The sequence below is a fragment of the Myotis myotis genome, unplaced genomic scaffold, assembly GCF_014108235.1.
Source record: "Myotis myotis isolate mMyoMyo1 unplaced genomic scaffold, mMyoMyo1.p scaffold_m19_p_6, whole genome shotgun sequence".
Lineage (NCBI taxonomy): Eukaryota > Metazoa > Chordata > Mammalia > Chiroptera > Vespertilionidae > Myotis > Myotis myotis.
Window position 1 is genome coordinate 50,740,466 of NW_023416368.1, and position 27,147 is coordinate 50,767,612.

The window sequence follows — 27,147 nt, forward strand, 5'->3', positions numbered from 1 at the left end:
CCTTTCTCTATGAAATCAATAAAAATATATTTAAAAACAAACAAAATATCTTATAGACAAAGACAAGAGTATGGTGATTATCAGAGGAAAAGTGGGGAGTGTAAGGATGTAGAAGAAGGGGAAGGGGTCATAAAATGGTGATGGAAGGAGACTTGACTTTGGGTGGTGAACACACAATACAATACATAGATGAGGTATAATAGAATTGTATACCTGAATATAATTTTATTAAGCAGTGTGACTCCAATAAGTTCAATAAATTAAAAAAATAAAGATGAAATTGTTGAAAAAAAAAGGTACTCCAAAGAAAATTTTAGTTACTATTCTCTAGGTTTGTCATAAAATCTAAATTGTTATTGTAAGTTGTTGTGTTTAAAACACACACACATACACACACACACACACACAGTAGAAATAGGATATAAATAAGCTGAGTTGGACAAAGTGCTAGTCTAGCGAAACCCATAAACTCTTGACCCTCCATCTTCAATTCAAGGCCAAGAATAAGAAAAACTATATCAAATATTAGAATAAAACATGAAAATAATAGTTGTGGAGCTTAGTCTCCAACTGGAGATCACAGGTGAGTTTAGTGTGCAGAATTTAGATGTTAGATTTTTGGTGGTCAAGAAAATAATTTGTCTCACTCCTTCTAGTTTGATTTGTTCTGTTTAATTGTAGTTCAGGCATTAAATCAGGGACAAAACTAGAGCAGGTAGAAGTTGGCTCATATTTTATGCTGGGCAACCTGGAACAACCTGTAGTGTACCGAACTCACATTGGTTCTTGCCAATTTGCCTCTGTTTAAGGCATTCCCTGCAACTCAAAGAAGCATCCCTCTTTCATGGTCACCTTCCTATATGCTCAGCTCAGCTAACATCTCCCCCAAGGAGCCTCCCTTGGCTTCTATCCCCTGCCTCCCACAGGTGACCCTCCTTTGTACTCACCACCCCCATCTCTGTCGTGTTTCTTACCAGTTGTGCTCCAATTATCTGTTTACATTTTTGTGTCCCCCACGAGAATGTGAACTTTGTAAAGGCCAGGCCTGTGCTATTTTCTTCGTACAGTAAATGCAAACATTCCACAGAAATGAGCTTAAACCTTGCAACTCAGGCGTTTCCCAGCACTGCTGTCCCCAAGGAGAACAGTGAGAGTACCAACTGTGCATTAAGGGGGGAAAATGCAAGAGGGAAGGACATAAGTAAAACCTCACTTCAAGGGAGAGCACAGGCATCACAATGAAGAAAGGAAAAACCTCCTGGCCGGCATGGCTCAGTGGTTGAGCGTCGACCTATGAACCAGGAGGTCATGGTTTGATTTCCAGTCAGGGCACATGCTTGGGTTGTGGACTCGATCCCCAGTGTGGGGCCTGCAGGAGGCAGCTGATCAGTTATTCGTTCTCATCATTGATGTTTCTATCTCTCTCTCTCTTCCTCTCCCTTCTCTGAAATGAATAGAGTATTTAAAAAAGGAAAAACCATAGTTAAAAGAAAGGCCTCCTCACATTTTAGCCACAAAAACTTTTTGACTACATCATCTTCTTGCCTTTATTTTTCTTCTAGTTTATCTAAAGTGGGCAATGGAGGAAATAATGTACTTAGAAACACAGTGGAAGCATTTAAAGGTGTCTAAGAGATCACTCCATTGATTATTAATTAGATGGTGAAATTCACTCTTCCATTGAAGCTACTTAACATCCTAAATATATTAGCACATAGTAATGAATATATATGGGCATTCCAAAAGAGCAAAGTTAATGGACTCCATCGCATTTGTTAAAACAGCAAAGGGCAAAGAAATCTGTTGAGTAAGCATAAAGGATCAAGGGCCAATGTTATATGCCAAAATGACTCCAAATTTTACATATTAGATAGTTATAAATACACAGGGCAAAATCTATTTAAACTAATATGGATGAAATACAAGATATATTTTTGTTAATACAAAATGATATCATCTAAAATTTGACAAGGTAGTAAATTTAGTGCCCAACGAATGAAAAGAAAAAAAGAAGAAAACTGGGAATTTGTTTTTGCCGGGAATTCATCAGGGTGTAAATAAGTATAGAAGGAAATTTCTAACAATCTCTTAAAATATTCTGAGTCATGCATTGCTTTTGATGGGGGTAGAGTGAGGAGAATGTGACCCCAGTATTTAGCTCAGTTGTGTGATATTGTGAAAGGCAATTAAAATCTGTGCTGTGATATGAGGCAGAAAACATTTCATAAATGAGACTTTGGTAGTGATCTGTAAGAAAAGCAATAAACTATTTTATTTGAAACCTAAATAATTATATTTGAACATGTTTCTCATGGAGGGAATAACAGTGCAGTTTTTTATTACCTGAAGAAAATATTCAGAGATATGCTTGTTATCAGCCATTCAACAAGCATTTATTGAGTTCCTATTGTATTCTGGCCCTCGAGATACAGAAATAAGTGATGTTCCTTCTTCTTAATAGTTAATAATCTAGCATCTGCTGCAAAGAAGCAGCAGTAGATGGCTTAACATTATTTTGGGGGGAAAGATTACCAAAGATACGGTGGCCTATTTTGAGAAAAAGGTGTGATTCATCTGTGAAGCAAGAAGTAAAAATACCACAAAATTCTCCAAATCGGGAGCATGGCATGGATTTAGGACTGAGGGAGGGGCAGTCCCCTCACCTTTGCTCAGATCACAGCTTACACAGTCTTGAAAATCATCCCTGTCAGACACGCCCTTTGAGAATGTGAAGGACAGTATCCACGTTGATACTCAGCATGAAAGTGGTCTTTAGAGAATAGAAACGATAATTTCATGATTCAAGAAGTAGAGAATTCAACCGAGGAAGATGCTGTATCAGATACAATGCTTGCTGACAGGGGGAAACGCACTGAAAATGGGAAGGTATCAGGAAACTTTGGGATGGGGGCCATTAGCTCCCCAGATCTGGCATAGTAACATAAGGGTCCACGGAAATACTTTTACAGGGAAAATTGGGAAAATGGAATACAGAGAGAATTATCATCCAGACAACAATGTAAAAAGATATAGCTGTCTGTGGTAAGGCTTATTAACTATAAATAACTCCTGAGAAAGACAACTGTCAACGACAAAGAAGTGATATATGCCTCCATGTGCAACTGATTACAGTGAATACCTGTATGAGATATTTATCAAAAGAAGAAAGTCATAGCAAAAATGAAACTAAGCTGTATCTGTTCCAAACATTTGTGAGCCAAAAAGGAAGTTACAGCCTGTCCAAGTTGATCTGGTCGTTTTTAAAAAACGGATGTGCAGAGAGGCTGACCTTCCTGCCGGGGTCATACTGATGGTTGGCAAATCCTGGCTTCGACACCAACTCTCACAGCCGGTCCATGGTTCTCACACTGTAACCACCGGAGCCCGCTGGTTCCTGTTTTTGCTGGAGACAAGGTGTCTCCGTGGACGTGATTTAATGGGACAGATGAGAGACCTAACTGTTTTGTGCTTCTCTATGTTCAAAATTATCTACCCCTATGTCCCCACCCCAGCAACAAATAGATTTAAGTGTTCTTACTACCATTTTGCTTAAGGGAATGAGCCAATCATTAAAGAGGTAAAACTAGTGTTTTAACAACTTTATGAGTTCTATAATTAGAAAGTCAAACTAAATAAGAGCTTTACATTTCTAATACTTATTGTCTTGCAGTGTGTCTTGTTTCAGAGAATATAAAACCCAGCAGCTAAAAGGAATTTGGTTTCCCAGGTAGTTAAGGTACAGCTATCTCTTTCTTACTGAATTGTCGATTCCGCCCACTCCTCCTCCTCATCTTTTCTCTCCTTCTGCCCTCAGTTCCCCAGACTCCCAACGTACACATTCAACTTGCAAGACAAAACAGGGCACGAAAGAAGTGAGACCTCAGGGGGAAGAGTTTTTTCTTTTTAGTCTTACAATAGATAAGTGAATTTCCTGAATTATAAATGAAGCCTCTGGAGATATAAATAGAATAGGGAAGAGCTGCTGAGAGATATGACATTCTCTTCTTCTCACTCTATAAGTGCTTCGTAACTCACTGGAGGCTGGCAAGTTCCACACAATACATGAAGGCACGGGCTGAGAAGGATGTCAATAGTTCCCTTTGCCTACAGATTTTTAAAAATGCCATATGGGAATATCATGGATTCATTCCAAAATTGCCGAGTGTAGATAGATAAATAAATAGAACAAAAGACAAAGGTACACACAGGCCAAATTCATACATATTCTATACCTGCACAATGCATTTTTATATTCTGAACAGAAACATTTTATGGTTGTACATAGTTGTTTTTTTCATACTTTTAAAAATCTAGTACACAGTGAATTCAATGGTTGATGTATCATAAAATTGTACACTTGCAGCCTATATAACTTTATTAACTGATCTATCCTAATAAATTTAATTTAAAAAAAATTTTAAAAATAAGTGAGATCATGTGATATTTGTCTTTCTCTGATTGTTTTATTTCACTTAGCATAATAGTCTCCAGGCCTATCCATGCTGTCTCAAAGGGTAAAAGATGCTTATTTTTTACAACTGCATAGTATTCCATTGTGCAAATGTACCAGTTATTTAACCCGTTCATCTACTGATGGGCACTTAGGCTATTTCCAAATCTTAGCTATTATAAATAACTAGAGGCCTGATGCACAAATTTGTGCAAGAGTAGGCCTTCCTTCCCCTGGCTGCTGGCATTGCCTTCCCTCTGGCACCTAGACTTGGGCTTCCCTCTGGAACCCAGGACCTGGACTCCCCTCTGGCCGCCAGCAGGCACCCAGGACCCAGGCTTCCCTCACAGTCCCTGCTTCGTCCAGAAGGTCGTCCAGAAGGACGTCAGGAAGGACGTCTGGTCTAATTAGCATATTATGCTTTTATTATTATAGATGATGCTGCTACTAGCATAGGGGTGCATATATTCTTTATGACTGGTGTTTTTGGGTTTTTAGGATATATTCCCAGAAGTGGGATTGCTGGGTCAAATGGCAGTTCCATTTTTAATTTTTTGAGGAAATTCCATACTGCATTCCCACCAGCAATAAACTAGTGTTCCCTTTTCTCCATATACTAGCCAGCACTTGTTGTTTGTTGGTGTGTGTGTGGGTGGGGGGATGAGAAGAGATAAACCAAAGAACTTATATACTTACTGGTGGGGTCCCTCAGCCTGGCCTGTGCCCTCTCGCAATCTAGGACCCCTTGGGGGATATAGTAGTGCTCGAAGTGGCAGGCAACTGGGAAGGAGCCTGAGCCAGGGCCTGGCACCACACCACTCCTGCTCATCTTGACCCCACTGCACCTGCTGCGGGCTCGCGCCCAGTCAGTACCGATAGGGAGAGGTTTGCGCCACTGTAGTGGCACTCGCCAGCCATGAGTCTGGTGTCTGGCACCCATCAGTTAGCTGAGCAGTGCTCCTGCTGTGGAAGCACACTGACCACCAAGGGGCAGCTCCTGCGTTGAGTGTCTGCCCTGGTGGTCTGTGCACATCATAGCAACCAGTCGACCAGTTGCTTAGGCTTTTATATATATAGATATGCATAGCCCATTGACAGAGATAATAGGGTGGTGAAGGCCTGGAGGGGCTGAATGGAGGTTGATGGGGGGAAGGGAGACATCTGTAATACTGTTATCAATAAAAAAATATATAGTTTTTAAAAACACAAAAAAATCTATCTTTTATAACATTTGACTGTCATTTAGTCTTATCTCTGCCTAATAAAAGAAGGCTAAGAGAACATGTGTGTGGCAAATATCCTAGGTTCTGAGTGCGCCTCTGGTTGACTAGACTAAGGAGGTTGAAAAGTGTCATTGGGACTAAGTGGAGTATCACCACCAAAACTGTCACTGCCATGAAAGGAGAAAAGCAGTAATCAATCATCTCTCACCCCACTAAGGGAGCATATTTGAATTGCAGAATGCAGCTGCTCCCATCAATTCCATGGCAGCTGTCTTTGTCATATTGCAATTTACACATTAGGAATAGTACCCTCATAATTTGGAAGAGTTACTGCAATTCCAAGATTCATGCCTTACAGATTTTACCGCCCAAGTGATAGGAGGTGCTGATTTATTTTTTACTACGTTCCCTCTGCCTCTGCTTCCTCAGATAATATATTCCCTTACTTAAGACATTTTTCTCTTTCTCTTTGAAATTTATATTAAATCAATCACTATTTCAAAATGGCATTTCTTTTTGTGTGCATAAAAAATTACAAGGTTTGAATGAGTAAGTCATTTAAAAATTATCGTATAGTGTACACGATTTTGGTGATAACTTGATTCATTCAAATTGTATTGAAAATGAACTTAACATCTCCCACACTAAGTTTTGTTTCTCAAAACTGACATTTAGTAAATGAAATAGATTATCTGGATATCCTATATAATAAAAGAGAAACATGCAAATTAGCCATCCCTCCTCTATGCTCAAGCCACACCCACCAGCCAATGAGGAGTGTGTATGCAAATTAACCTGACAAAGATGGCAGGTAATGTGCATAAACAGAGCAGTGTGGGAGAGCACGCAGCTTTGGGGGATGTGACTCCCTCGGTTGCTCCCTTGGGGGGACGTGACTCCCTTGGTCACCAGACAGAGAACAGAGCAGGAGAGCCAGAGGCTTCCGGGGACATGGCTCCCTTGGTTGGGGAAAACCCAGAGCATGGGGAGCACCAGGAATTCTGGGAATAGTAGTTTTGGTAGCAGCCACAGGACCGGAAGTGGAAGCCCAGAGCGCAGGGAGTACCAGGAATGCTGGGATTCATAGTTCTCCTAGACACTAGCAAAGTGAGCCTGGAACAAGTTACTGTTGCAGTGGGGATGGAGGGAAAGCAAAGGTGAGAGACATAAGTAAAATCAGAGTGTCTAGGAATAAAGGGACGATATCCTAAAACTTCCAGGAAATCTCCACCAATGGAGCAAAGAAAAAAAAAATGCCTCTATTATTCTGTGAACAACAAACCCAACTGGGTTGGAGGTCTCAGACAATTCACTCATATGATTGCCAAGACAGACAGAAACTCCCGGATTGGAGAGGGCTCCCCTGAGGGCTCCCATATTGGAGAGGGTGCAGGTCAGGCTGAGGGACCCCCTCTCCACTCCCCCACCCCCACCCAGTGCACAAATCTTCATGCATAGGGACCCTAGTATTACAATAAAGGACTAAAGGTTTATTTAACCTTCAGGTAGAGAAATAAATGCGAGGAGGACCCTTTAAGGATACATTAGATATTTTAACCACACAAATAATGTATCAAGTACTTTTATGGTCCAGGGCTGATCTAACTGTTGGGTAGATCCTTCACTTTTTAATGAATATCCCTCTAATATTACATCCTAAGTAAAATAAAATTTTTTTTAAAGAATGTCATTTGGTCATAAGTTGAGGCGGAGCTGATCTTCTTTGGTATAATCCCTCATTCTACATAAGTGTAGTTAATGTTTTGTTGTTATTGTTAAATTTTATTTTGAGTTCTCTGTACATATAAACCCAGTCAAATGGTCACCTTCCCTTTTTCCATTTCCATTCTCTATTATTAGTGTCTTCCTTCAGGGAACAACTCTTAATAGTTTGGGGTTATGTACTGTAAGCCTTTGAAGTACGGTATCATTCATTCAGCTGATTATAATGCTATGTATGTCTTTGTTTAAATGTACATCAAGACAGGACTAGAAAAACATTAAAGCTTCTTCTGTTGTTATAGCAACATATTAATTAGTGTTTTTTTAGTAATAGCACAGCCTAATAATTATGAGCAAAGGCCTTAGGATTGAAACTGTATTTAAATTCTGAACCTGCTATTTGCTAAGTAGGTGAACTTGACCAATTGCCTCAGCTGTCACATGGGGATAATGATAGTACCTACTTCATAGCACATGTCAGATGTCAGAAATCAAGGTAAGACAGGCATACAAGGCATTGAGCACAGTGCCTGTCATTGTAAAAGTCATTATTTACTATTATTAGTGGTATAATTTATATTATTATTTAAATATTAGTTTCATAATTTACATATACATTTTATGACACATTTTTAACTGTACCATATATCAGTTTTATTCATAAGCTCATAATTTAACACATTGTTTAGTACCTTGTTGAAATTCAAATATATTACTACTAGATGCCTGGCGCACAAAATTCTTGCACGAGTACAGTCCCTAGGCCTGGCCTGCGATCAGGGCCATCTTCCCTGGCTGCAGGCAGCCAGCCCCGCCCCTTCTCACCACCCACCCTGGTTCCTGGCTCCCCATTCGCCATCAGGTGATCAGAGACTTCCTGCTGGGGGAAGGGACCGAGAGATTGGCCATCAGGCCCTGATTGGGAGATCAGGGCCTGTGGGCTGGGGCAGCTATGTTGAGCGCCTGCCCCCCTGGTGGTCAGCGCGTGTCATAGAGACCAGTTGTTTCACCATTTGTTCGACTTGCATATTACCCTTTTATTATATAGGATAAGTAAAACAGTACATACATACACGCCCAAGAATGTGCAGATATGTGTATGAATTTTTCTTGCTGAATCCATATATCTACTGTTCTAGCAACTTCATTTTGAGTTCTATAATTAGAAAATCAAAATAAATAAGAACTTCACATTTCTAATATTTACTCTGTTTTCCAGTGTGTCTTGTTTCAGAGAACATAAAATCAAGCAGCTAGCAGGAATTTGTCATTTAGCCAAGGTATTTATGCATCATTCTTGTGGAATTGTCAAGTCTCCCCCCACTCTCCTGGCTGATCACAATTACTGATTCAATGATTAAGTGTTCACAAATGATTCTATGAGAATGCTGCCCAGGCTTAGCGTTGACTCCACAGAAAATTAAAATGTATGCTCATATGAAATTAATGCAAGTTTTCAGAACAGAGGTACATACCTGCATTCAGAAAAGGTAAGTTGTCTTTTCCGCTCACATTCTCTGATGCTGAACATTCACATACAAGTGCACACTAGGGAAGAACACAAAAAAAGGAAAAGAAAACAGTTGAAAGTAATCAAAATAAGAAAATTATTTTGTTTGCAGAACAAGAGGCAGTGCACATAGTATCAAAAAATTCTGAACAAGACATTTTGTAACACTATTTTCAGTGTTATCTCTATCATGAAGCTTGATTAACTTGTGATTATTTATTTATAATATGATTGTATTATGTGGTCATAGAGTACATTTTGGTTTTAGTTAATGGCCACTTAGGAATGAAAGTAAAATCTGGGAAAGGACTATCCACGAATGTTCCTAATACAGCAAATTAGATTTGACAAGCTGAAGGATTTTGTTTTTCGGACAGCTGGAATGATTTTGAATCAATAAAAAGCAAATTATTTTCTAGATTTTAAGCAAAGGCAACTTTAAATAGTATATATATATATACATGATCTCTCAATCAGGGCCTGCGGGCCAACCTCTCGGTCCCTTCCCCCAGCAGGAAGTCTCTGATCGCCTGATGGCGAATGGGGAACCGGGAACTGGGGGTGGGTGGTGAGAAGGGGCGGGGCTGGCTGCCTGCAGCCAGGGAAGATGGCCCTGATTGCAGGCCAGGCCTAGGGATCGTACCTGTGCAAGAATTTCGTGCACCAGGCATCTAGTATATATATTATACTTTACTTCATTTTATATATATATGTTGTAGTATTTAATTACATAAAGGAAAAGGAGAGTTTTGTCTCTAGCAAAACAGTGCAAACACCTGCTCATACAGTATGAGGACAATTTACAAATAAACTGATCCAGAGATGGGCAAGGCCGTGAGCCCTTACAAAGCCCACACTTGTCTCCACAGAAGAGAAGAGGCCTAGAGGAGCACAATGCCATGTTCCTGGTGAGCCAACCTCAAGTGGGAGACAGTATCCCAGACAATCTATTAGTAAGTGTGGGACTGTCCTTCAGCTTCCCATGAAGCTGTAACTAACAGAGGAAGCAAAACTCTTCTGACCCCAGGAGGTTGACAAGAGACCTATTTTCACACAAACACCAGGATTTGTTTCTTCACATGAGTTTCCTTCTATCTCTAGCCAAAAAAAAAAAGGAAAACAATAAATTTTCAGAGCAAATATTTCAAACTGAACAAATAAATGCTGATAAAAAGAAAACAAACAAAAAACCAGCAATTTCTTCTGGTGATGAGTTCTGTGGGAAACAGCCACCATTCTGGAATGCTTGGCCTTCCTCAGAAGGTTCCTCAGACTCAGACCGCTCCCCCCAAAATGGGGAATCAGAATTGCTTGGGCTATTTCCTAACTTTCCAGTCTGTCTCCCTCCACCCTTCCTTCCCCAGGCACTGCCCACTTTGAGAATCACAACCACTGAAGTCACAGGTAATGATGGATTATAGATATATATATAGATAGATTTAGAGATAGAAATAGATAATATAGATATAGATGACATATAGATATAGATATAGTTATATAGTTATAGATATAGATATAGACATAGATATAGATGATATAGCTATATAGATATAGATCTATCTGTATATACATATAGATAGATAGATATAGATATAGATGTAGATGTAGATATAGGTATAGATACACTAGAGGCCCGTTGCACGAAGATTCACGCAATAGGCCTTCCTTCCCCTGGCTGCTGGTACCGGTTTTCCTCCGGCACCCAGGACCCAGGCCTTTGGTCTGGCCACAGCGAGGCTTGGCTTTTCCTCTGTGGCTGCAGCGGAGAAGCCAAGCCTCTTTAGTCTTCAGTCTTCAGTCATCTTCAGTCTTCACTCTGCGCCTGCATATGCAAATTAACTGCCATCTTTGTTGGGTTAATTTGCATACTCAACCTGATTAGCTGGTGTGCGTAGTGGAGTGATGACCAATTTACATATTTCTCTTTTATTAGTGTATACACACACACACACACACACACACACACACACACATATATATGTCTGTATACACACACACGACACTCATGAATTTTGAGATATAGGACTTTAAGTCAGGTCACTGGAAGGCTTTGGATTCATACTTTCAGGGAGCTAAGGATCCAGGAGGAATGGCACATTCTGTGTTACATTTTAGTAAGTGCTCTGCTGAAAATAGACTATGGTGGGGGGGCAGTGCCGGGAGGAGGAAGGGGGGAATCAGGGAAACATTTAAGAGACTACTGTAAAAATGTAGGTGACAGTCAATGTTGGTAGCAGGGAAAGGGTCATGAGTCCTTGGATTCTGGATTCATTTAGAAGTCACAATCAACAGGATTTATTGACATATGGACTGTGAATATGAGACAAAGAAATGAGTAAACAATGACTTCAAATTTTTTTTTTAAAGTTTGGATACCTAGTGCAACATTTCACCTAATATATTGGCTTTGTAAAAGGACAGTGTTCGTATTTCTTTCGTGAATTTCCTTTCTACTGCTATGTGATAGTAACACGTTGTCTTCTAGTTCTAAGTATACATATATCAACTAAAAGTTTGAACCAGGGTAATATGGTGAATGACCCTCTGCTCTATCTTCCCTGGATGAGAAACATAAATATAATAATAAAAATATGATCTGAGGAAACAAGTAAGTAAATGTATGTGAGAGGAGAGAGTTTGGATTTTTTTATATATATACTTTACTTCATGCTCTGAAGGCTATGTAAAATTCAAAATTAAAATGCAGTATTTTATATCAGAGGTATTATTATGAACTGAACTGTGTTCCTTAAAATTAATATGTTGAAGCCCAAACACCCAATGTGACTGTATTTGGAGATAGGACCTTTGTGGAGGTACTTAAGGTTAAAAGAGGTCATAGGGATGGGGCCCTAATCTGATGGGGCTGTGTCCTGCAAGAAGAGGAAGACACCAGAGCTCACCCTCTCTGTCTGTGCACCTGCACCGAGGAAAGATCATGTGAGGACACAGCAAGAAGCCTGCAAGACAGAAGAGAGCTATTGCTAAGAACTGAATCATCTGGCATTTTAATCTGGAACTTTAATCTGAAAACTGTGAGATAATCAATTTCTGTTTAAGCTACCCAGTCTATGATATTTTATTATGGCAGCTGAGCTGATTAATATGGGTATTAATAGTTTATCTGCTTCAATATACATGAGAGATGATGTGTCATGTACTCACATGACTATGGGTCTAAGTGTAGTTTCTTGTCTTTCTCTGCCATAAATGCAAACCAGTGAAAAGGATGCTATTATCAGGATATCCTTTCTTTCAGTGACTTTGTCCTTTCATTTGTTTCAGTCATTCACTAACTTGGGACTTAAATCTCCATCAGTAACAAACTGTGTTAATACACCTCACTGACTTTGATTTCATGCATCTGCAAAAGTGTGTTTGCACCCAAAGATGATCCTGACCACGCTTTGAAAACACTGAGATAAAGTTATTTCCACACGACTCTCCTAAATGTCATGCAGAGTGGACTTACTCCATGTTCTCTGTTCAATCACCAGTATTCCCCGGGACTGCCAACAGAGTCTATAGCAAATTTTATAAAAGAAATTTGCCAAAGGTCAAGGTTTACTAAGAATCAGGCAGGACGAAGGTACTGCCGACAAAGCTCGCTGTGTTTACCACTTCTGTCACCTGTGACCCGTACAGGGTTTGTGCTGACACCGTCACCTCCTATTTCTAGAAGAGCTCGGTTAAGTCTCTTTTTTAAGTTCACATGACTAAGTCAGAAACATAAAGCAGGACTTGGGTGGGGCATATGCCTGCGTATCGAGTTCTCCGGTTATGGAAAGATCAGGATTCAGTTTGCGCTACCTCAGAATAGAAACGCAATAAAGAAATGAAGGGGTAGACAAACTTTGAGAACAGAGAGGCAGCTAGTGATAGAGTCAGAGGCAGGGAAAGTAGCCTGACTTAGAAATGGGACATGTGTCGGCTCCTGGCCTGGCTCATACCCACAGGTCCAGGCACCATCATCTGCCTATTTCTGATCTCAGACCCTGCTTACCCTCAAAATCCTCCCTCCTCAATTTTGATACAAACATCCACGTGGTGCTAAGATGGGTCTTATATAGAACTCCAAAGGACACGAGGACCAAATAAAGGGACTAACCCCAAACGGGTCTTGTTTACACAAACCCTAAGAGGATCTGCTACGAAACTTCAGCATAGCCCTGACATTTGGAGGCAACCTGATTCAAACTCCAGGCCTCCTTGGAATCTTTTCATGATCCAGGATATGCTCCGAGGGAGAGCAGGGGAACAGAGAGAAACAAGTGTTGCCTTTCTTAGGGCTAGAACTATGTATATTTGAAAAGGAGTCTTATATTGTGTAAAGTTAATGATTCATTAAGTGTTACATAAACACCATCTTCCATGTAGATGTTTCCTTACCAACAAAATCCAAATGTTCCCAGATAAGAGTCTCTAAGCTAGAAGTTAAGTCAGAATGAGCCTTGTCATTAAAAAAACTGTTCATTTATAACGAGGCAGGAATTACAGTGTGTACACAAGCTCATGTTCCTGAAAAGAACTATTAGCCGTTTTGAAGCCTGTCCCCTATGTCTCAATAAAATAGGCAATTGCATTCCGAAGACAGGAATTTGGGCTAATACTCAATATCAAGTTTTCATCTCCTGCAGAAAAGGGAGTAGAAAGCAAGTAAAACTCCTGGCCACATCTTGAGAGGCACTGGAGCCTTTATCCTGGCCTCCAGCGGGCATCGCCCCTCCCCCAGAGCCGTCCCTCCACTGTGGACAATTCCCTGCTTCTCTCTGCAGTTTCATAAGGCACAATGTTATGAAGTCTGCCCTCCGTCACATAAGAATGAAATCTAAGTTCAAACTGCATCTTTTTCCGAAGGGGGTTTTGAGAGTAGGGAAGTGGTTACTTGTGGTAATAGTCCTCCAAGAATTTCCTGGGCATCTCCTGAAGGGTTAATTATGGCAGAATGCAACCATGATCAACTGAGAAGAGGCAGCGTGGACACAGGAGCAGGTGGAGAAGAGGAAGGTGTTTCTGAGTGGCAGCTGCCTTTGCCTAGTTCCATGCAAACAGCCTCAGCTTCAGAGGCTGAAACACACTTCTGGTGCTCAGATTGCAGAGCTGATTTCTCATTTAGCTCTTGAAGAATGAGATTTCATACCCCACAGAGGTGTTGGTGATTCAGACATCCGGTGAAGATGATCCTTTCTAATTTAATTTGTGCAATGAGCTGGCGGAGACCCTACCTTTTGTCCCTGCACATCTGCCGTGATGTGGTCGGCTTCCCCATCCTCAATCTCCCCCATCTTCACGACACTGACTTCTATGGTGCCAACAACTTTGCCACCATCTGAAGTTCTGCAAACAAACATAAATGACATGGAAAGGTGAGAATCTTCTCTCTCCTTAAATTGCAGTAATCCCCCCTTACCTGTGGTTTCTCTTGTTGTGGCTTCAGTTACCCTGCTATCAACTGTGGTCCAAAAATATTAAATAGAAAAGTCCCAGAAATAAACAATTCATAAGTTTGAAAAATGCACGCTGTTCTGAGTAGCAAGACGAAATCTCGCTGAGTCCTGCTCCGTCCTGCCCAGGACCTGAATCATCCCTCTGTCCAGCCTCCCCATGCAGTACATGCAATATAATAAGGTATTTTGAAAGAGAAAGACCACATTCATGTAACTTTTACTACAATATACTGTTATAATTGTCCTATTGTATTATCAGTGTTATTCATCTCTTACTGCGACTACTTATAAGTTAAACTATATCAGAGCTATGTATGTAGAAGAAAAAACAGGAGTACAGTATACATAGGGTGCGGTACTATCCACAGTTTCAGGCATCCACGGGAGATCTTGAAATGCATCCCCCTTGGATAAGGGAGGGCTATGCCCATACATATCCGTCTCTGGAAACCACGAACATGGCTATTTACTTCAATGGTTTTAATTAAACAAATCTGCTTAAACCACAGCAACGCATGTTAATGCTGGTGTTGTTTTTAATTTCAAAAGAAAATGAACCATGAACTTGCAAGGTAAGTACATGGATTGTCAAAACTGACTGTATGAAGGCGAAAGCCCCCCTAGGCTGGCAGGAGTGGCCTCAGCATCACGGGTCAGGGCCCTGTTTGGCAGCCTCCACACCTCTGCAACAGCAGAAGCCACAGCCCCTCTGCACCAATTACATGGGATATTGTGTACATCGATTACAGAAAACACAGCTGAGTACAATGGAAAAGACAGTACACATCCCTATATTCCTCTATGACTGGGCCATTGGCTACAAAATTTGATTTTGTATCATTTTTCTTTCTAAGAGATCAGGTAAAGAAGATTCTCTGCTAGCAAACATAAGAAAGTTAAGAAACACGGAGAGCAGAATTTAATCATAGAGATTGGTTAGTACAACTTATTATTTTTTCAGCTAAAAAACCTAAGACTCAAAAAGATGGAAAGACTCGCCCAAGGTAACGAAGCGGCAAAACTGAAAACCCAGGTTTCTTTTTCAAATGTTGGTCACTGAGCAAGTAACTCTTCTCTATTTAATGATGGTGATATTAAGATTTCCATCATCATTACTGTCTCAAACATGCACATGCTATGGTCGACAATAATAATGAAAGCTAAAAATAAAATGAACAACCACCATCTTTTAAGATTCTCTAATTTCTTTCTCTGAACAAGAAAATATCCAGAATAAATGATGCCATCATACCATGGAAATACTGTCACAAGTCATGGATATTTCTCCCTTTAACCTTCTTGGAAAATAGGTAACAAATCACCCCATAGTTATGATGTGTTGCTATAACTTCTAAGACTAACAAATAGTAATCACATGACACTTGGTTTTCTTTATATAGTCATGTTCTTTTCATACTGTCTTTCTTTCAACAAATTCCTTCTACATGTCACTACTTTATTGTGAGAGGTGTCAGAGAAGAGAAAATTAGTAAAAGGAATTTACCAAAATGCTAATTAAAATAATGACTAAGTTAATTAACAATTATGTTATTAGATAATTAATTATGCTTTTCAGAAAACTGAAATAGAAAATTCTGGTAAACATATATAGCTAGTTTTACAATGTAATAAAATAAAGATTATGCACATAAAAAGTTATTTACTGGTTAAATAGCATATTAAGATTTCATATTAAAATATAAAAATGCAATTTTTAAGTCACTGTAAATCATAACATTGACTCAATTATTTAAAATTAATATATAAAGCTTAATCATTCATCATAAAGAAGATGTGTATGTGGAAGACAGTATAATCTTTTTAGTGAAAAACTATATTAACTTCAATTCTGGGATGGTTATAAATAATTCATTATACCATTTTCCAGTTGGAAATGACATAATAACTTGTCATAAGTTATGATATGACATAGCTCTGTACAATTTTTCAGTACCTGATAGTAAAACAGTTTATTAACAAGAACCTTCATTGGCACTACCCGTAATTAATTTTCTAAAAGATCTGCATACTTTCTTCCCCTAATCTGATGATTAATAACAATTAAACATACCCGTTTCTTCGTATGAGAATTGTTTAAAAATTTGTGCATGAACAAAACTTATATATAACATTCTAATTTTTTCCTTGAACTAAACCAAGGGATGCACATAATGCTTTGAAACAGAAGGCAGATGTTCCACAGCCTATCCCAAGACTGTGAATAAAGCAGTATATGCCATAATGGTTAAAAGTGTGAGCTCAGGAATTTGAGCTAGCTGCTAGCTGCACGACTGTGGGCAAGGGGCTTAGCTATACAACACTTCCTTGTAAAATGGAGACAATGATAACGTTGTTATAAGGATTATATTGACATGATTTGTGTAAAGTGCTCAGCACAAGGCCTTATACAAGATATGTGCTTCTTCCTTCTCCCCTCCCCCTCCCCTTTATCCTGGTAGTAGAAGTGGCAGCAGCAACATAATTATTATTGCCAGTAATGTATTATATGATATTTAATTTTATTATCTCAAGAAATATTTTATTAAAATTGGCATTAAAGATTATAGAAGAAGATTATAGGATCTTATGCCATATGAATTTCAACAGTGATTATGCACTCACTAGAGCTAGAAAGCCTTAGTAATAAAAGATGTTCTAAAGCTTACATTCCTAACAGTGCAAAAAGCACAAGTTTATAAATAATTACAATGACAGCAAGCATTTCAAAGAGCCAAAGCAGATGACTGAGCGATGTCCTGTGGGAGTAAGCTTCTGAACGATATTTCTATCTGTTTCCTTTGAAAAAGTATCTGGCTATTTTTTCAATAATTTTTATGCCTCTGGGTTTCCTATTTCTATTTATCTACCAAGGCTTCCACTTATTCCCAGAGCAAACTTAAAGCAAAGGGCTTGGTTAATCTAGCGACACTAGAGGGATTGTAGAATCAACCTCCCCCTGAACCATTTTGTTTAGAACACTCTAAATATCCTAAAGGATGCCTCTTCATCTGAGATTTGTGGGAGACAGAATGGGGAATCCAGGTTATAAACTAAAGAATTGAAGCCAATGAACGGGCAGTTAAAATGCAGAACAGTTCATTATTCATTCTGTATCAATTTCCCAGACCCAGCATATGGATATTCAACACTTCCCTCCAATCAGAAGAATCACGATTGAAATATCTATTCCCTTTCTCCAAAGGCTGTTTCAAAGATCATTTAGTAGAAATTTAGGAAAAATTTATATTCTTAAACTCTCAATTATGCTTTCAACCCATCAGGTTGGGGAGGCTAGTGATAATTGCTTAGCCATTATTCATCACAAAAACTCTACTGAGTTGTCTATAATGGAATTTCATCATATCTGTATGAAAGACATACAGAAGAGAGTTCTGGATTGGAAGCGAGAAACCCAAGCACTATTTCCAGCTCAGCTGCTAACTAGCTGTGTGACAAAGGACATATCACTTAAATTACCTGGATTTTAGTTTCCTTTGAGGCCAAACAAAGAGTCAGTTTCTAATAGCGGTTCTATAATATCAGCAATAATCGCTAATGATCCACTATTCACTCCTGTGGTTTCATAATATTATTCTATCATAGGTACCATAGGCCATCATAGGTTGGTGCAACCTTGAGGAAAATCTGAGACACATTCTAACCTATCGTGCTCACTCCCACCTTCCTGTCCAAACTTTCCCCAAAACAAAGGACATGATAAACCTGGGAAGAAACTCAAAACTTATAGTCCAATAAAAATAGCTATTTTTTCTTATTTTATCCAGGTATACGTATTTTTTTTCTGGCATTATGTTATTTTTACAAGGATACAAATTTGACTGAGCCAAGAAACACTTTTCAAAAAACTTATATGGCAATAAAAACAGGCTGTAGTAAGAAATAACTATCTCAACCTATGTGAAGGGGGAAAAAAAAAACACTATGCCATTTCAAACAGTCTAGTGCCAGGTCATTACCACTAGTTAATGCAGAGAGCTGTACGAGAAATAAAAGATGGGGTAGTCCATGGCTGCTAAAGTATCCCCATCACAGCGCTGCGTTCCTATTTGTTTCAGCAGATACACTTAAATATTTAATCACGCCAACAAGATGAAAGACAACAAAGAGGAAAATTTCAGCAACACAAATCTATACTCCCTTCTCACTTAGGTTTTCAGCATGCATAAAACATACGTGATTAAGGCTCTTTAAAATCTGCCTTTAAAATAACTCCCCTAATGCTTCCTAATGACACATTCTATTTCCTATGCGGAAACACACAAGCATTTTTACAAGATTGAAAAAAGGGTGATGGGGACAGTCTTCTAACAAAGGACAATTTCATGACATTCTTCCTCTAAGCTTCTTCACCACCTACGTTATACCTTTCCTAGTAGAGCAAAAAGAAAAAAACAAACCTACCACTGGAAATGTGGAACAGTAACATGTAAATAATTCCTCTACTATGGAAATGCCACAGAGATACAAACCAACAAAGTGACTTTGTAAATATCCAGGGAAAACCCATCATTAGCACTGTCAGTCTTTGCGAATAGAAAGTAAGCCTGGTGCTATGCACGGACTCTTCAGCTGTAAGATGTGCCTTGCATTTAAACCACCTAGACAAGTAACTGGAAAACGAAGGTCTCACCTGGACAGGAAAATAAACAACGGCCGTAAGTAAACAAAGTGAGTGAGTACCCCCGATGACCTTCCTGGTGAATTTATTTACCTGGCAACGCTAGATTTACTTAGGGCTCACAGAAGTGAGAGTTCTATTTAAGTATGTACAACTAAACATACCTCTATCCTGGCTGAAATTCAGAAGTGTAAGAAGCCATATAATCCTTTCAAACTAGAACTCAAATAAAATGTTTTAGTAGTTCTAACTATTTGAACTTACACACTAAGGTTTAGTCCTTATTCCGCCCCCCCCCCTTGCTTTTTTTTTTTTTCCTCTCTTTTCTCATTACAAGCTGGCCTTCAGAATTTCCATCCATTATTATGGGATTCAACTCTCTCTTCTATAAGACTCTACCACAATTCTATATTCCCTATTCTGTCCTGATTTCCTGATTTAGAACTCCAGTTTCCTTTTGTCCTGACATCGTTATTTCACACTCTGTAAGTTTGAAATCTATCATTTCCTTTCCTTAAGCCCAACTCACATCGACAGCCATAGCATTCTCCAAAGACCAAAAACCACAGACTAGTCCACCTCTACTTTTGCTTTGCCCTGACCCTACCTTCCAAGAAGCCACCCCATCCTGTCCATAAAGTTTCTTCCGCGTGTTCCTCTCCAATGGCAACATCCCAATTAGATTCATCACCTCTGCTATGTTACACCTGGAGAACCTACCTCCCATCTGCCGGTATCTTTCTCTTCTATTCCATTCATGTCAGGTTTTCTTCTTAAAGCCTTGCTGTCACTATTTTATTTCCTTTCCTGTGTTAAAAGTTCTTAGATATTGCTCAATGCCAATCCAGAGAATCTGAAGTATAGCCTATCTTCTAAGACCTTATATCAGGACTTGTCAAGAGGTATGGATATCTCAGTATCTTTGGTTCAAATTGGCTCATATCATCACACAACATGAAATAGCAGAGTGTGCTTTAGTGGAAAGTGCAGTCAGCATTAACAAAGTTCTCACTCATGGTGTTGGCTCTTTGCAGTAAAGAGCTATGTGATCATGAGCAGGCAACTCGGACTCCATAAAATTTTCCAAATTATACATATGAAGATCATAAACATCCTACTTATCTCAGATTTATGTGACCAAAAATAAAATCTTAAATTTAAATATAAAAATGCGTTAGAAGTCCTATGGTTACACAGTGTGGGCCATGGAGCTTCAAGAACACAACATGGGTAGGTTGATGATATTTTTCAGACTAATTGACCTGTAGAGTTCTCTTCACTGCTAAATACTGCTAAATTCCCCCTATAAAACTAGCTACAGCAAATATTTCCCTCCTTGTGACTCTATTTGGAAACTTCTTGTTTCAATGTTAAATGTGAAATACAAACCATCTCCTTGAATGTAAGAAATATATTGCTACATAACAAACGACCACAAAATTCAGTAACTGAAAGCCACACCATTTGTTATCTCACAGTTTCTACAGATCAGATGTCTAGGCCAGGTCCTTTACTCAGGGTCTCACAAGCCTAAAATTTATGTCAGCTAAGCTGCATTCTCATATGTTAGATCTAGAAAATAATCCTCTTCCCAGCTCTTTCAAATGTTGTTGGTAGAATCCATTTCCTTATGGTGAGGTATGTCTCTCTATTCCCCCTAGTTATCAGCTGGGATGACACTCAGCCCTAGAGGCCACCCTCAGGTTCTTACCACGTGGCCCTCTCCATAGGCAGCTCACCAGATGGCAGTTTGCTTTTTCAAGGTCAGCAGGAGAACGTCTCTCTCTAGTCTGCTAAGAGGGTGTCAGTCTGATATCTCAGATACCCAGTGAAGAATGTGGTTTAAGGAGGGAGTGATCCACTGGGCAGATATGCTAAGAAAGAGGAGCATGGGTAATTTTCCACTGGATTCAGCAATATGGAAGCCATTCATTCCTGATCATGACAAGAGCTATTTGGGTGAAGTACTAGGGATGAAAGCCTGATGAGAATGGGTTCAAAAGACAATCCTACTGGAGAGCATTATGCTAAGCGAAATAAGCAGTCAGAGAAAGATAAATATTACATCATCTCACTCATTTGTGGAATATAATGCTAAACAGAATCTGAAGGTCAACAGGAATAAGTCAAATGCCCTGTGCCAGTTTTTCAATATGAAGTATATGGGAAAGCAATACTTTTTATCCAAAAATCTCCCTTTTAAAGCATTATTTTTAAACTTTTTATTATAAGAGAGCATATCTATTAATAATTAAAAGATGTTTATCACATCTCTAAAAAAAATCCATGTAAGAAAAATAATGGGTTTGGGTATTCAGTAGGCTGAGGTTCTCAAAGAAAATAGAAAGAGTAAAAATGAAGTCACAGGATTAAAATTTTCAATGCAACAGAGACTTCTCTATATCCTTTTATAAATTTTTAAGAGCTGAATTGAAGTTAGTATTCCAAATGAAAGTTTCACTAACTTGAAACAACTCTGGATGTAGCTATTTTCTCCTTCATTCTAAGATAAACTCCTGAGAACTCAGTATCAAAATTGGATAAAATCTGAGAATGCTTGAGCAGAAAGTAATCTTAAGTATCATCCAATTCATTTTGTACAAACTGAGGCCCTGAGAGGTTAAGTGAAAGGTTCAAAGCCACCTCTCAAGTCATTAGCAGTGATGGAATTTGTCCAAGAACATTAGCAATCAGAAGGCTATGTCTGATTTTTTTAAAAATTTATTTCTGAAAATCAAAATATGAAATGGTAATTTATTTTTAGCTTCTTGGTCAATAAGTAGTAAGGTTACCCACAGCTTCTGTCCGAATTGGCTACAAATCAGGTTCTCATGACCTTCTTGGATTTGGATTTGATCATTTGCTAGAACACTTCACAGAACTCAGAAAAGTACTTATTTCACCAGTTTATTACATTATAAAGCATATCATAAAGGGTATTACCAGAGAAAAGACTCATAAGGTCCTGAGAGAAGGAGCTTCTATGCCGTGGAGTTGACATGTACCACCCTGCCAGAACATGAAGGTGTTCACCAACCCAGAAGCTATTGGAACTCAGTACTTTTGACATTTTTCTGGAGGGTTGCTCACATAGGCATGATCGATCATTCACTCAATTTCCAGCCCCTCTCCATTTCAGGGAGGTTAGGTGTGGAGTTGAAAGTTCCAAGCTTCTAATTATGTCTTGGTCTTTCTGGTGACCAACTGGCATCCAGGAGCCCAACTGTCTCTTACTCAGAAGATAAGGTAGCTCAGAAAGCAGTTTCTTATGAGTTTTGGAGTGGGTTGTTGGGAGCTGAACTAAACCAACACACGTCAATGAAATTTTTTCAGAATAGGACAATAAACATATTGACCAATATTGAAGAACAACAAAAAAAATCTACTTCCTGGAATCATATGTCTAGTTAATGCTAGAATTTGGACCACAATCCTAAGCAGTCATGTGACTTGGTTTCCAGTCCTAGTTAATGCAATAGGCAATCTACATGGCCATCCTACAACCTGCACTTAAACTTCATGAATCAGCGTTATGTACTGATTATTAATATGCATGGCTCAAACAGAAGGAGAAACTCTTGCCCAGAATGGGTAATCATGAGCACTTTGAAATGTTACTTGTTCCATTGTTGGCCTCTCCTCTAGCCTAAGAGTTGCCCACATTCTATTTTCAGATGAGTTCCAGAAGAAAACTCTCCTGATACTTGGAAATTCACTAGCCTTTCTTTTTGACTCCATCTCTCTGTATCTGTAGGAAAGACATTAGGTGGAACGTTTGAAACACTTTCACTGAGGAATGAACCTGTAGGTGTAAGAAAGGAAAAACCACTGTCCAGGAAATATATATATTCCTATTATTTATTTACCTTAGCTCTGAAACTCAACGAATATTGGACTGCTTCATTTTATGTCCATGACTAGCATTTTTGAACTCAAAGAATTTATAAAAACAATATTTGAGGAAGAGAAGCAATTTCATAATAAATATTATAAAACCAGTCACATATTTTTATTCTTTTCCCCTCACTGGAGCTTCATATAGCCTTTATTATCTCAATATATTTTTCAAATGAACTTGGCAGGAAAGATAGTGTCACTCAGTCCTTCAAGGACAGGAGAGTTTTGAGGAAAGCAGAGATGGCATGAAAGAAAAAATGGGGAGTAAACTATTTTCTATTAAAGTATGAAGGGACCCGTTCCTTAAAAGCTGTGATATGATCCCATAATTTAAGTTCACCTCAGTGACATTAATTTCATTAGTAGGCAGATGGGAAATTTTAAGCAAAGTAATTAACTCCTGGTGACAGTTATGAAACTTCGCTTCCTCCAATGTCACAATCAAAGGTTTATCCTTAAAGTACTGTAAAGGCTCTGTCATTTGGTCATAGAAGCAGTTCATTTCTACTAGTCTTAGAAATGAGGCTCGACAGCTAGGAAATTTAGTGCTAGTTGGCAGAACAAACAAACAAACAAACCCTATTATTTTATCTTTGATTCCATCCTTCTCTTCTGCCTTGTTAAAATCGTTTATCATATTATTTTGGTCATAGAAGCACAATATGACCTTATTTTCTATTTCCTTATCTCCCATTCACAAAGTAGTCTTCCTTTTCCTGACTCCACTCCTTATCTTAATGAAGTCCTATCGCAAAGAATCTCTTTCAACCACACTTTTACCATGAGACAGCCATGCTGTGACGCGGAACCAGAGACATCAGTGCATTTCATTTAATGGTTAGGGTAGAAAATCCTGGGGTAGAGCATCCCTATAGAGCAGCGGTTCTCAACCTGTGGGTCGCGACCCCTTTGGGGGTTGAACTAAGACCATCGGAAAACACATATATAATTACATATTGTTTACAGTAGCAAAATTACAGTTATGAAGAAGCAACGAAAATAATTTTATGGTTGGGGGCCACCACAACATGAGGAACTGTATTAAAGGGTCGCGGCATTAGGAAGGTTGAGAACCACTGCTTTGGAGGAAATGCATCGTCAAGGGGCAGGTCACTTTCTATATATTCTGAGGCATGACGTCTCCAGCACAGCTCACTCATGTATATTAAGAACTGACAATGTGTCAATGGAAAAGCAAAGTCAAACCTCACTGGAAACACAGTTAAAAAATTATGGCCTTCTAGGGATCATTAGCCTCTGTTAGCTGGAGCAGGAATGATTAGCTCTGACCTGCTTCTTCTGGCACCCACTCCCAAGCCTGATGACAGAGGCATGGTCCTTTGGTGACTGAGGAGCTGATGTAAGCCATCGTGGGCGATGGCGACCCGGCCTTGTCACTGACGTGCTTGGAGAGACTGGTCTCTCAGTTTTTAATGATAGTTCATTTGGAGAACACCAGGGTCTTCTGGATGTGCTTATTCCCTGGCAAGGGGTATCACAAATGGAGGAAAAATAATCGGAAGGCAGAGTGGGCAAGAAGCGAAGTGGCAACACTGACACACAGACAAACATTGCTGTGCTCTCTTGCTGCCCCAAGTTGAAACTGGGCTCAGAGAAACACAGGGACTCTGACTACACATTTAGAAAATGCAAAGTGCAGGGAAGTTACTGTAAACCAGGGAGGAAGTGGGAGGAAGTGGTGATTAGTGTCCAGAGCAATGTGTGTGGCTTAGATGAGGCTGAAAAGCAGAGGTGCTGTTTTGTATATCTTGGCCAAGGTTTTTGCATATGTTCATGTTCACATTCTTGCTTATTTGGGGGTGAGGGGAAAGTAGGAAGGGATATAAAGTTTAAAATAGGAGAAGAACATGATCAGATAAGGATCTCCTATTATTAAAATTATTAACATCAGCCCGGCTGGCGTGGCTCAGTGGTTGAGCGTCGAACTATGAACCAGGAGGTCACGGTTCGATTCTCTGTCAGGGCACATGCCCGGGTTGTGAGCTCGATCCCCAGTGGGGGGCGTGTAGGAGGCGGCAGATCAGTGATTCTCTCTCATCATTAATGTTTCTATCTCTCTCTTCCTCTCCCTTCCTCTCTGAAATCACTAAAAAAAATATTTTGTTAACAAAATTATTAACATCAAAGGATGAGTTAAAAATGATGATTCTTAGTTTAAACCAGAAAGAAAAAGCACCAAAAGGCAGAGCTTTCAGGGGAAGAGCTAAGCTCCATTTGGGACAGTTACATTATTAGGTGACTTGTGAAAATAAGTGTGTATCCACTTATGGAAGCTTAAAAAATCTGTCAATGGACATAAAAGATTGAGCATGTCTTTTGTCCCTCTTTTTCCATATGTTTTGTGCAAAGTTCACAAGATGATGTCTATATAAACCATGGCACGGATGGGATGTGAAATGCCACGCTGTGGGCAATGCCTGTGGATTTGTGACGGGGAGTGAGAGAAACAGTTGCGTTACAGCATGTGGGTATGGGCATGGTGTGTGGGAGCGAACGTAGCGTGCGTAAGGGCGAGTACTCATTTGGGTGAAGGCTACAGGTTCTTGTTTTAAACCAGCATTTTCTAAATTACGTAGCTGTGTTTCCTGGGATACCGTGTCTGCTAAGCTGTGAACAAAGAAAGCTTCTTATGTTCAGATTAGTTTTGGAAAAGCTGCAGGTGACACCTGCCCTCTGAGAGTCCCAATGGGCCAACAGGATTCATTAAGGCTCTGAGAAGTCCTGCAGCAAGGAAACCCACCTCACTTTTCTAAAATATAGCATTTTCAAAATTATTTGACCATAAAACTTCTTCATTCAATAAACATATACATATAACTGAAGGATACCAGTGTTCCAAAAAAAACCCTGTTTGTTTGGAAAAGCTGCTATAAATGTGTCCAGAGCAGCAGAAACACAGGGTGATAATAATGAAAGTGACTTTGGTAAATGTGGGCGAATCCAATACAAAAGTTTCCGGTCAAACATAATTCCTTGCAGGCCTAATCATTCCTGAAAATTATCTTCAAAGCTAAATTAGCTCTCAAACTTCCTAGGCAGGTAGATATTTGTATACAGCTATTAACTGGATGTGATTTGCATTTTAAAAGAGGGAAGATTTCAGGCTTTGCTATTCAAATGGAGTTGCTCTTGAAGTACTCTAGTATGTGCTATCCCTCCAGTGACTGAAAACTCTACTTTGCAATCTGACAAATACCATGTCTTTTGAATAATGCAAACTAAGAAAGTGCTCTTTGGTTTCTGTGGTCAGACCTACATAAAAATGGATTAGGAACATAAAGACAAATGCAGACTACTTAATTGTAGAACCATATAAATGATAAATGAAAGACAGTCTAGTTGAATGAAATAAAAATAATAACACTGATGATAACAAATTTAACAACAGGAAATGACCATGATGCCTTGCTTTGCATCAGATACCATTTCAGGTACACAACATTGGTTGTGTACAATCTATCTAACCCTCACCTGAACACACACACACACAGCCTGAGGCTAGAGAACTAATCAATCAAAGAAAGGAACATAAAAAATTATAGCTAGCATTTATTGGGCACTTACTATGTGTTGGGCACAATTGTAAACATTTTACATTAATAATTCATGTGAGCCTAACAATTCTGTGAGGTGAGCACCACCGTTGCCTGCATTTCACAGATGGGAACACAGTCTCAGAGCAATCAGCCATCTTGCTGGGCAACAGAACCGGGGGTTTGGTCTCTGGGCTGTTTCCAAATAATGTGCTCTTCCCACTTTTCTACTGTCTTAATCTGAAAATATCTATGCACTTTGCATTCTCTGATTTTATGACAAATCAATGTAATTGGAACAGTTATGACAAAGTGCTCATGTAGAGACTTTTGATCATTTTAAGCAATTGTGTCCCTAAAGGACATTATCACAGTTACTTTAATAAATGAATAAAATCAGTTTTAGAAGCCAATGCCCCAACTTCTATGTTCCCTTCATTCTCCTAGTCCACTCCTGAGAGGTGTTACTTGAATTGACTTCTGTCGGCTGCTTTTGATGTATTCAGCAATAAAATGCATCAGTAAACTCTAAAAGCAGCTGACACTCTGTGATGCATTTATGAATTTCTGTCCTGAGTTCAGTGCTATATTGCTAACGTATTAAGTCAAACAAATTTGATTTTTTCCCAACTCTATTGGGATTCTGCCTGTTTCAGTCAAACAAACTGATCTCCGTAGGTCTCTTGCTGGCATCTGCACCTAAGA

The 27,147-nt window shown here is 39.2% G+C and overlaps 1 protein-coding gene across 7 annotated transcripts in view; it reads right to left on the minus strand.

Moving 5' to 3' along the window:
• INPP4B (inositol polyphosphate-4-phosphatase type II B) overlaps nt 1–27,147 on the minus strand; it is a 563,010-nt gene that overhangs the window by 149,008 nt on the left and 386,855 nt on the right. For all 7 annotated transcript variants that reach the window (XM_036311860.1, XM_036311863.1, XM_036311861.1 and 4 more), the window contains 2 exons: nt 14,131–14,242; nt 8,871–8,943 (listed from right to left, as the gene is read on the minus strand). In XM_036311860.1, coding sequence (XP_036167753.1) covers nt 8,871–8,943; nt 14,131–14,242 — 185 coding nt within the window. The remainder of the gene's footprint in view (nt 1–8,870; nt 8,944–14,130; nt 14,243–27,147) is intronic.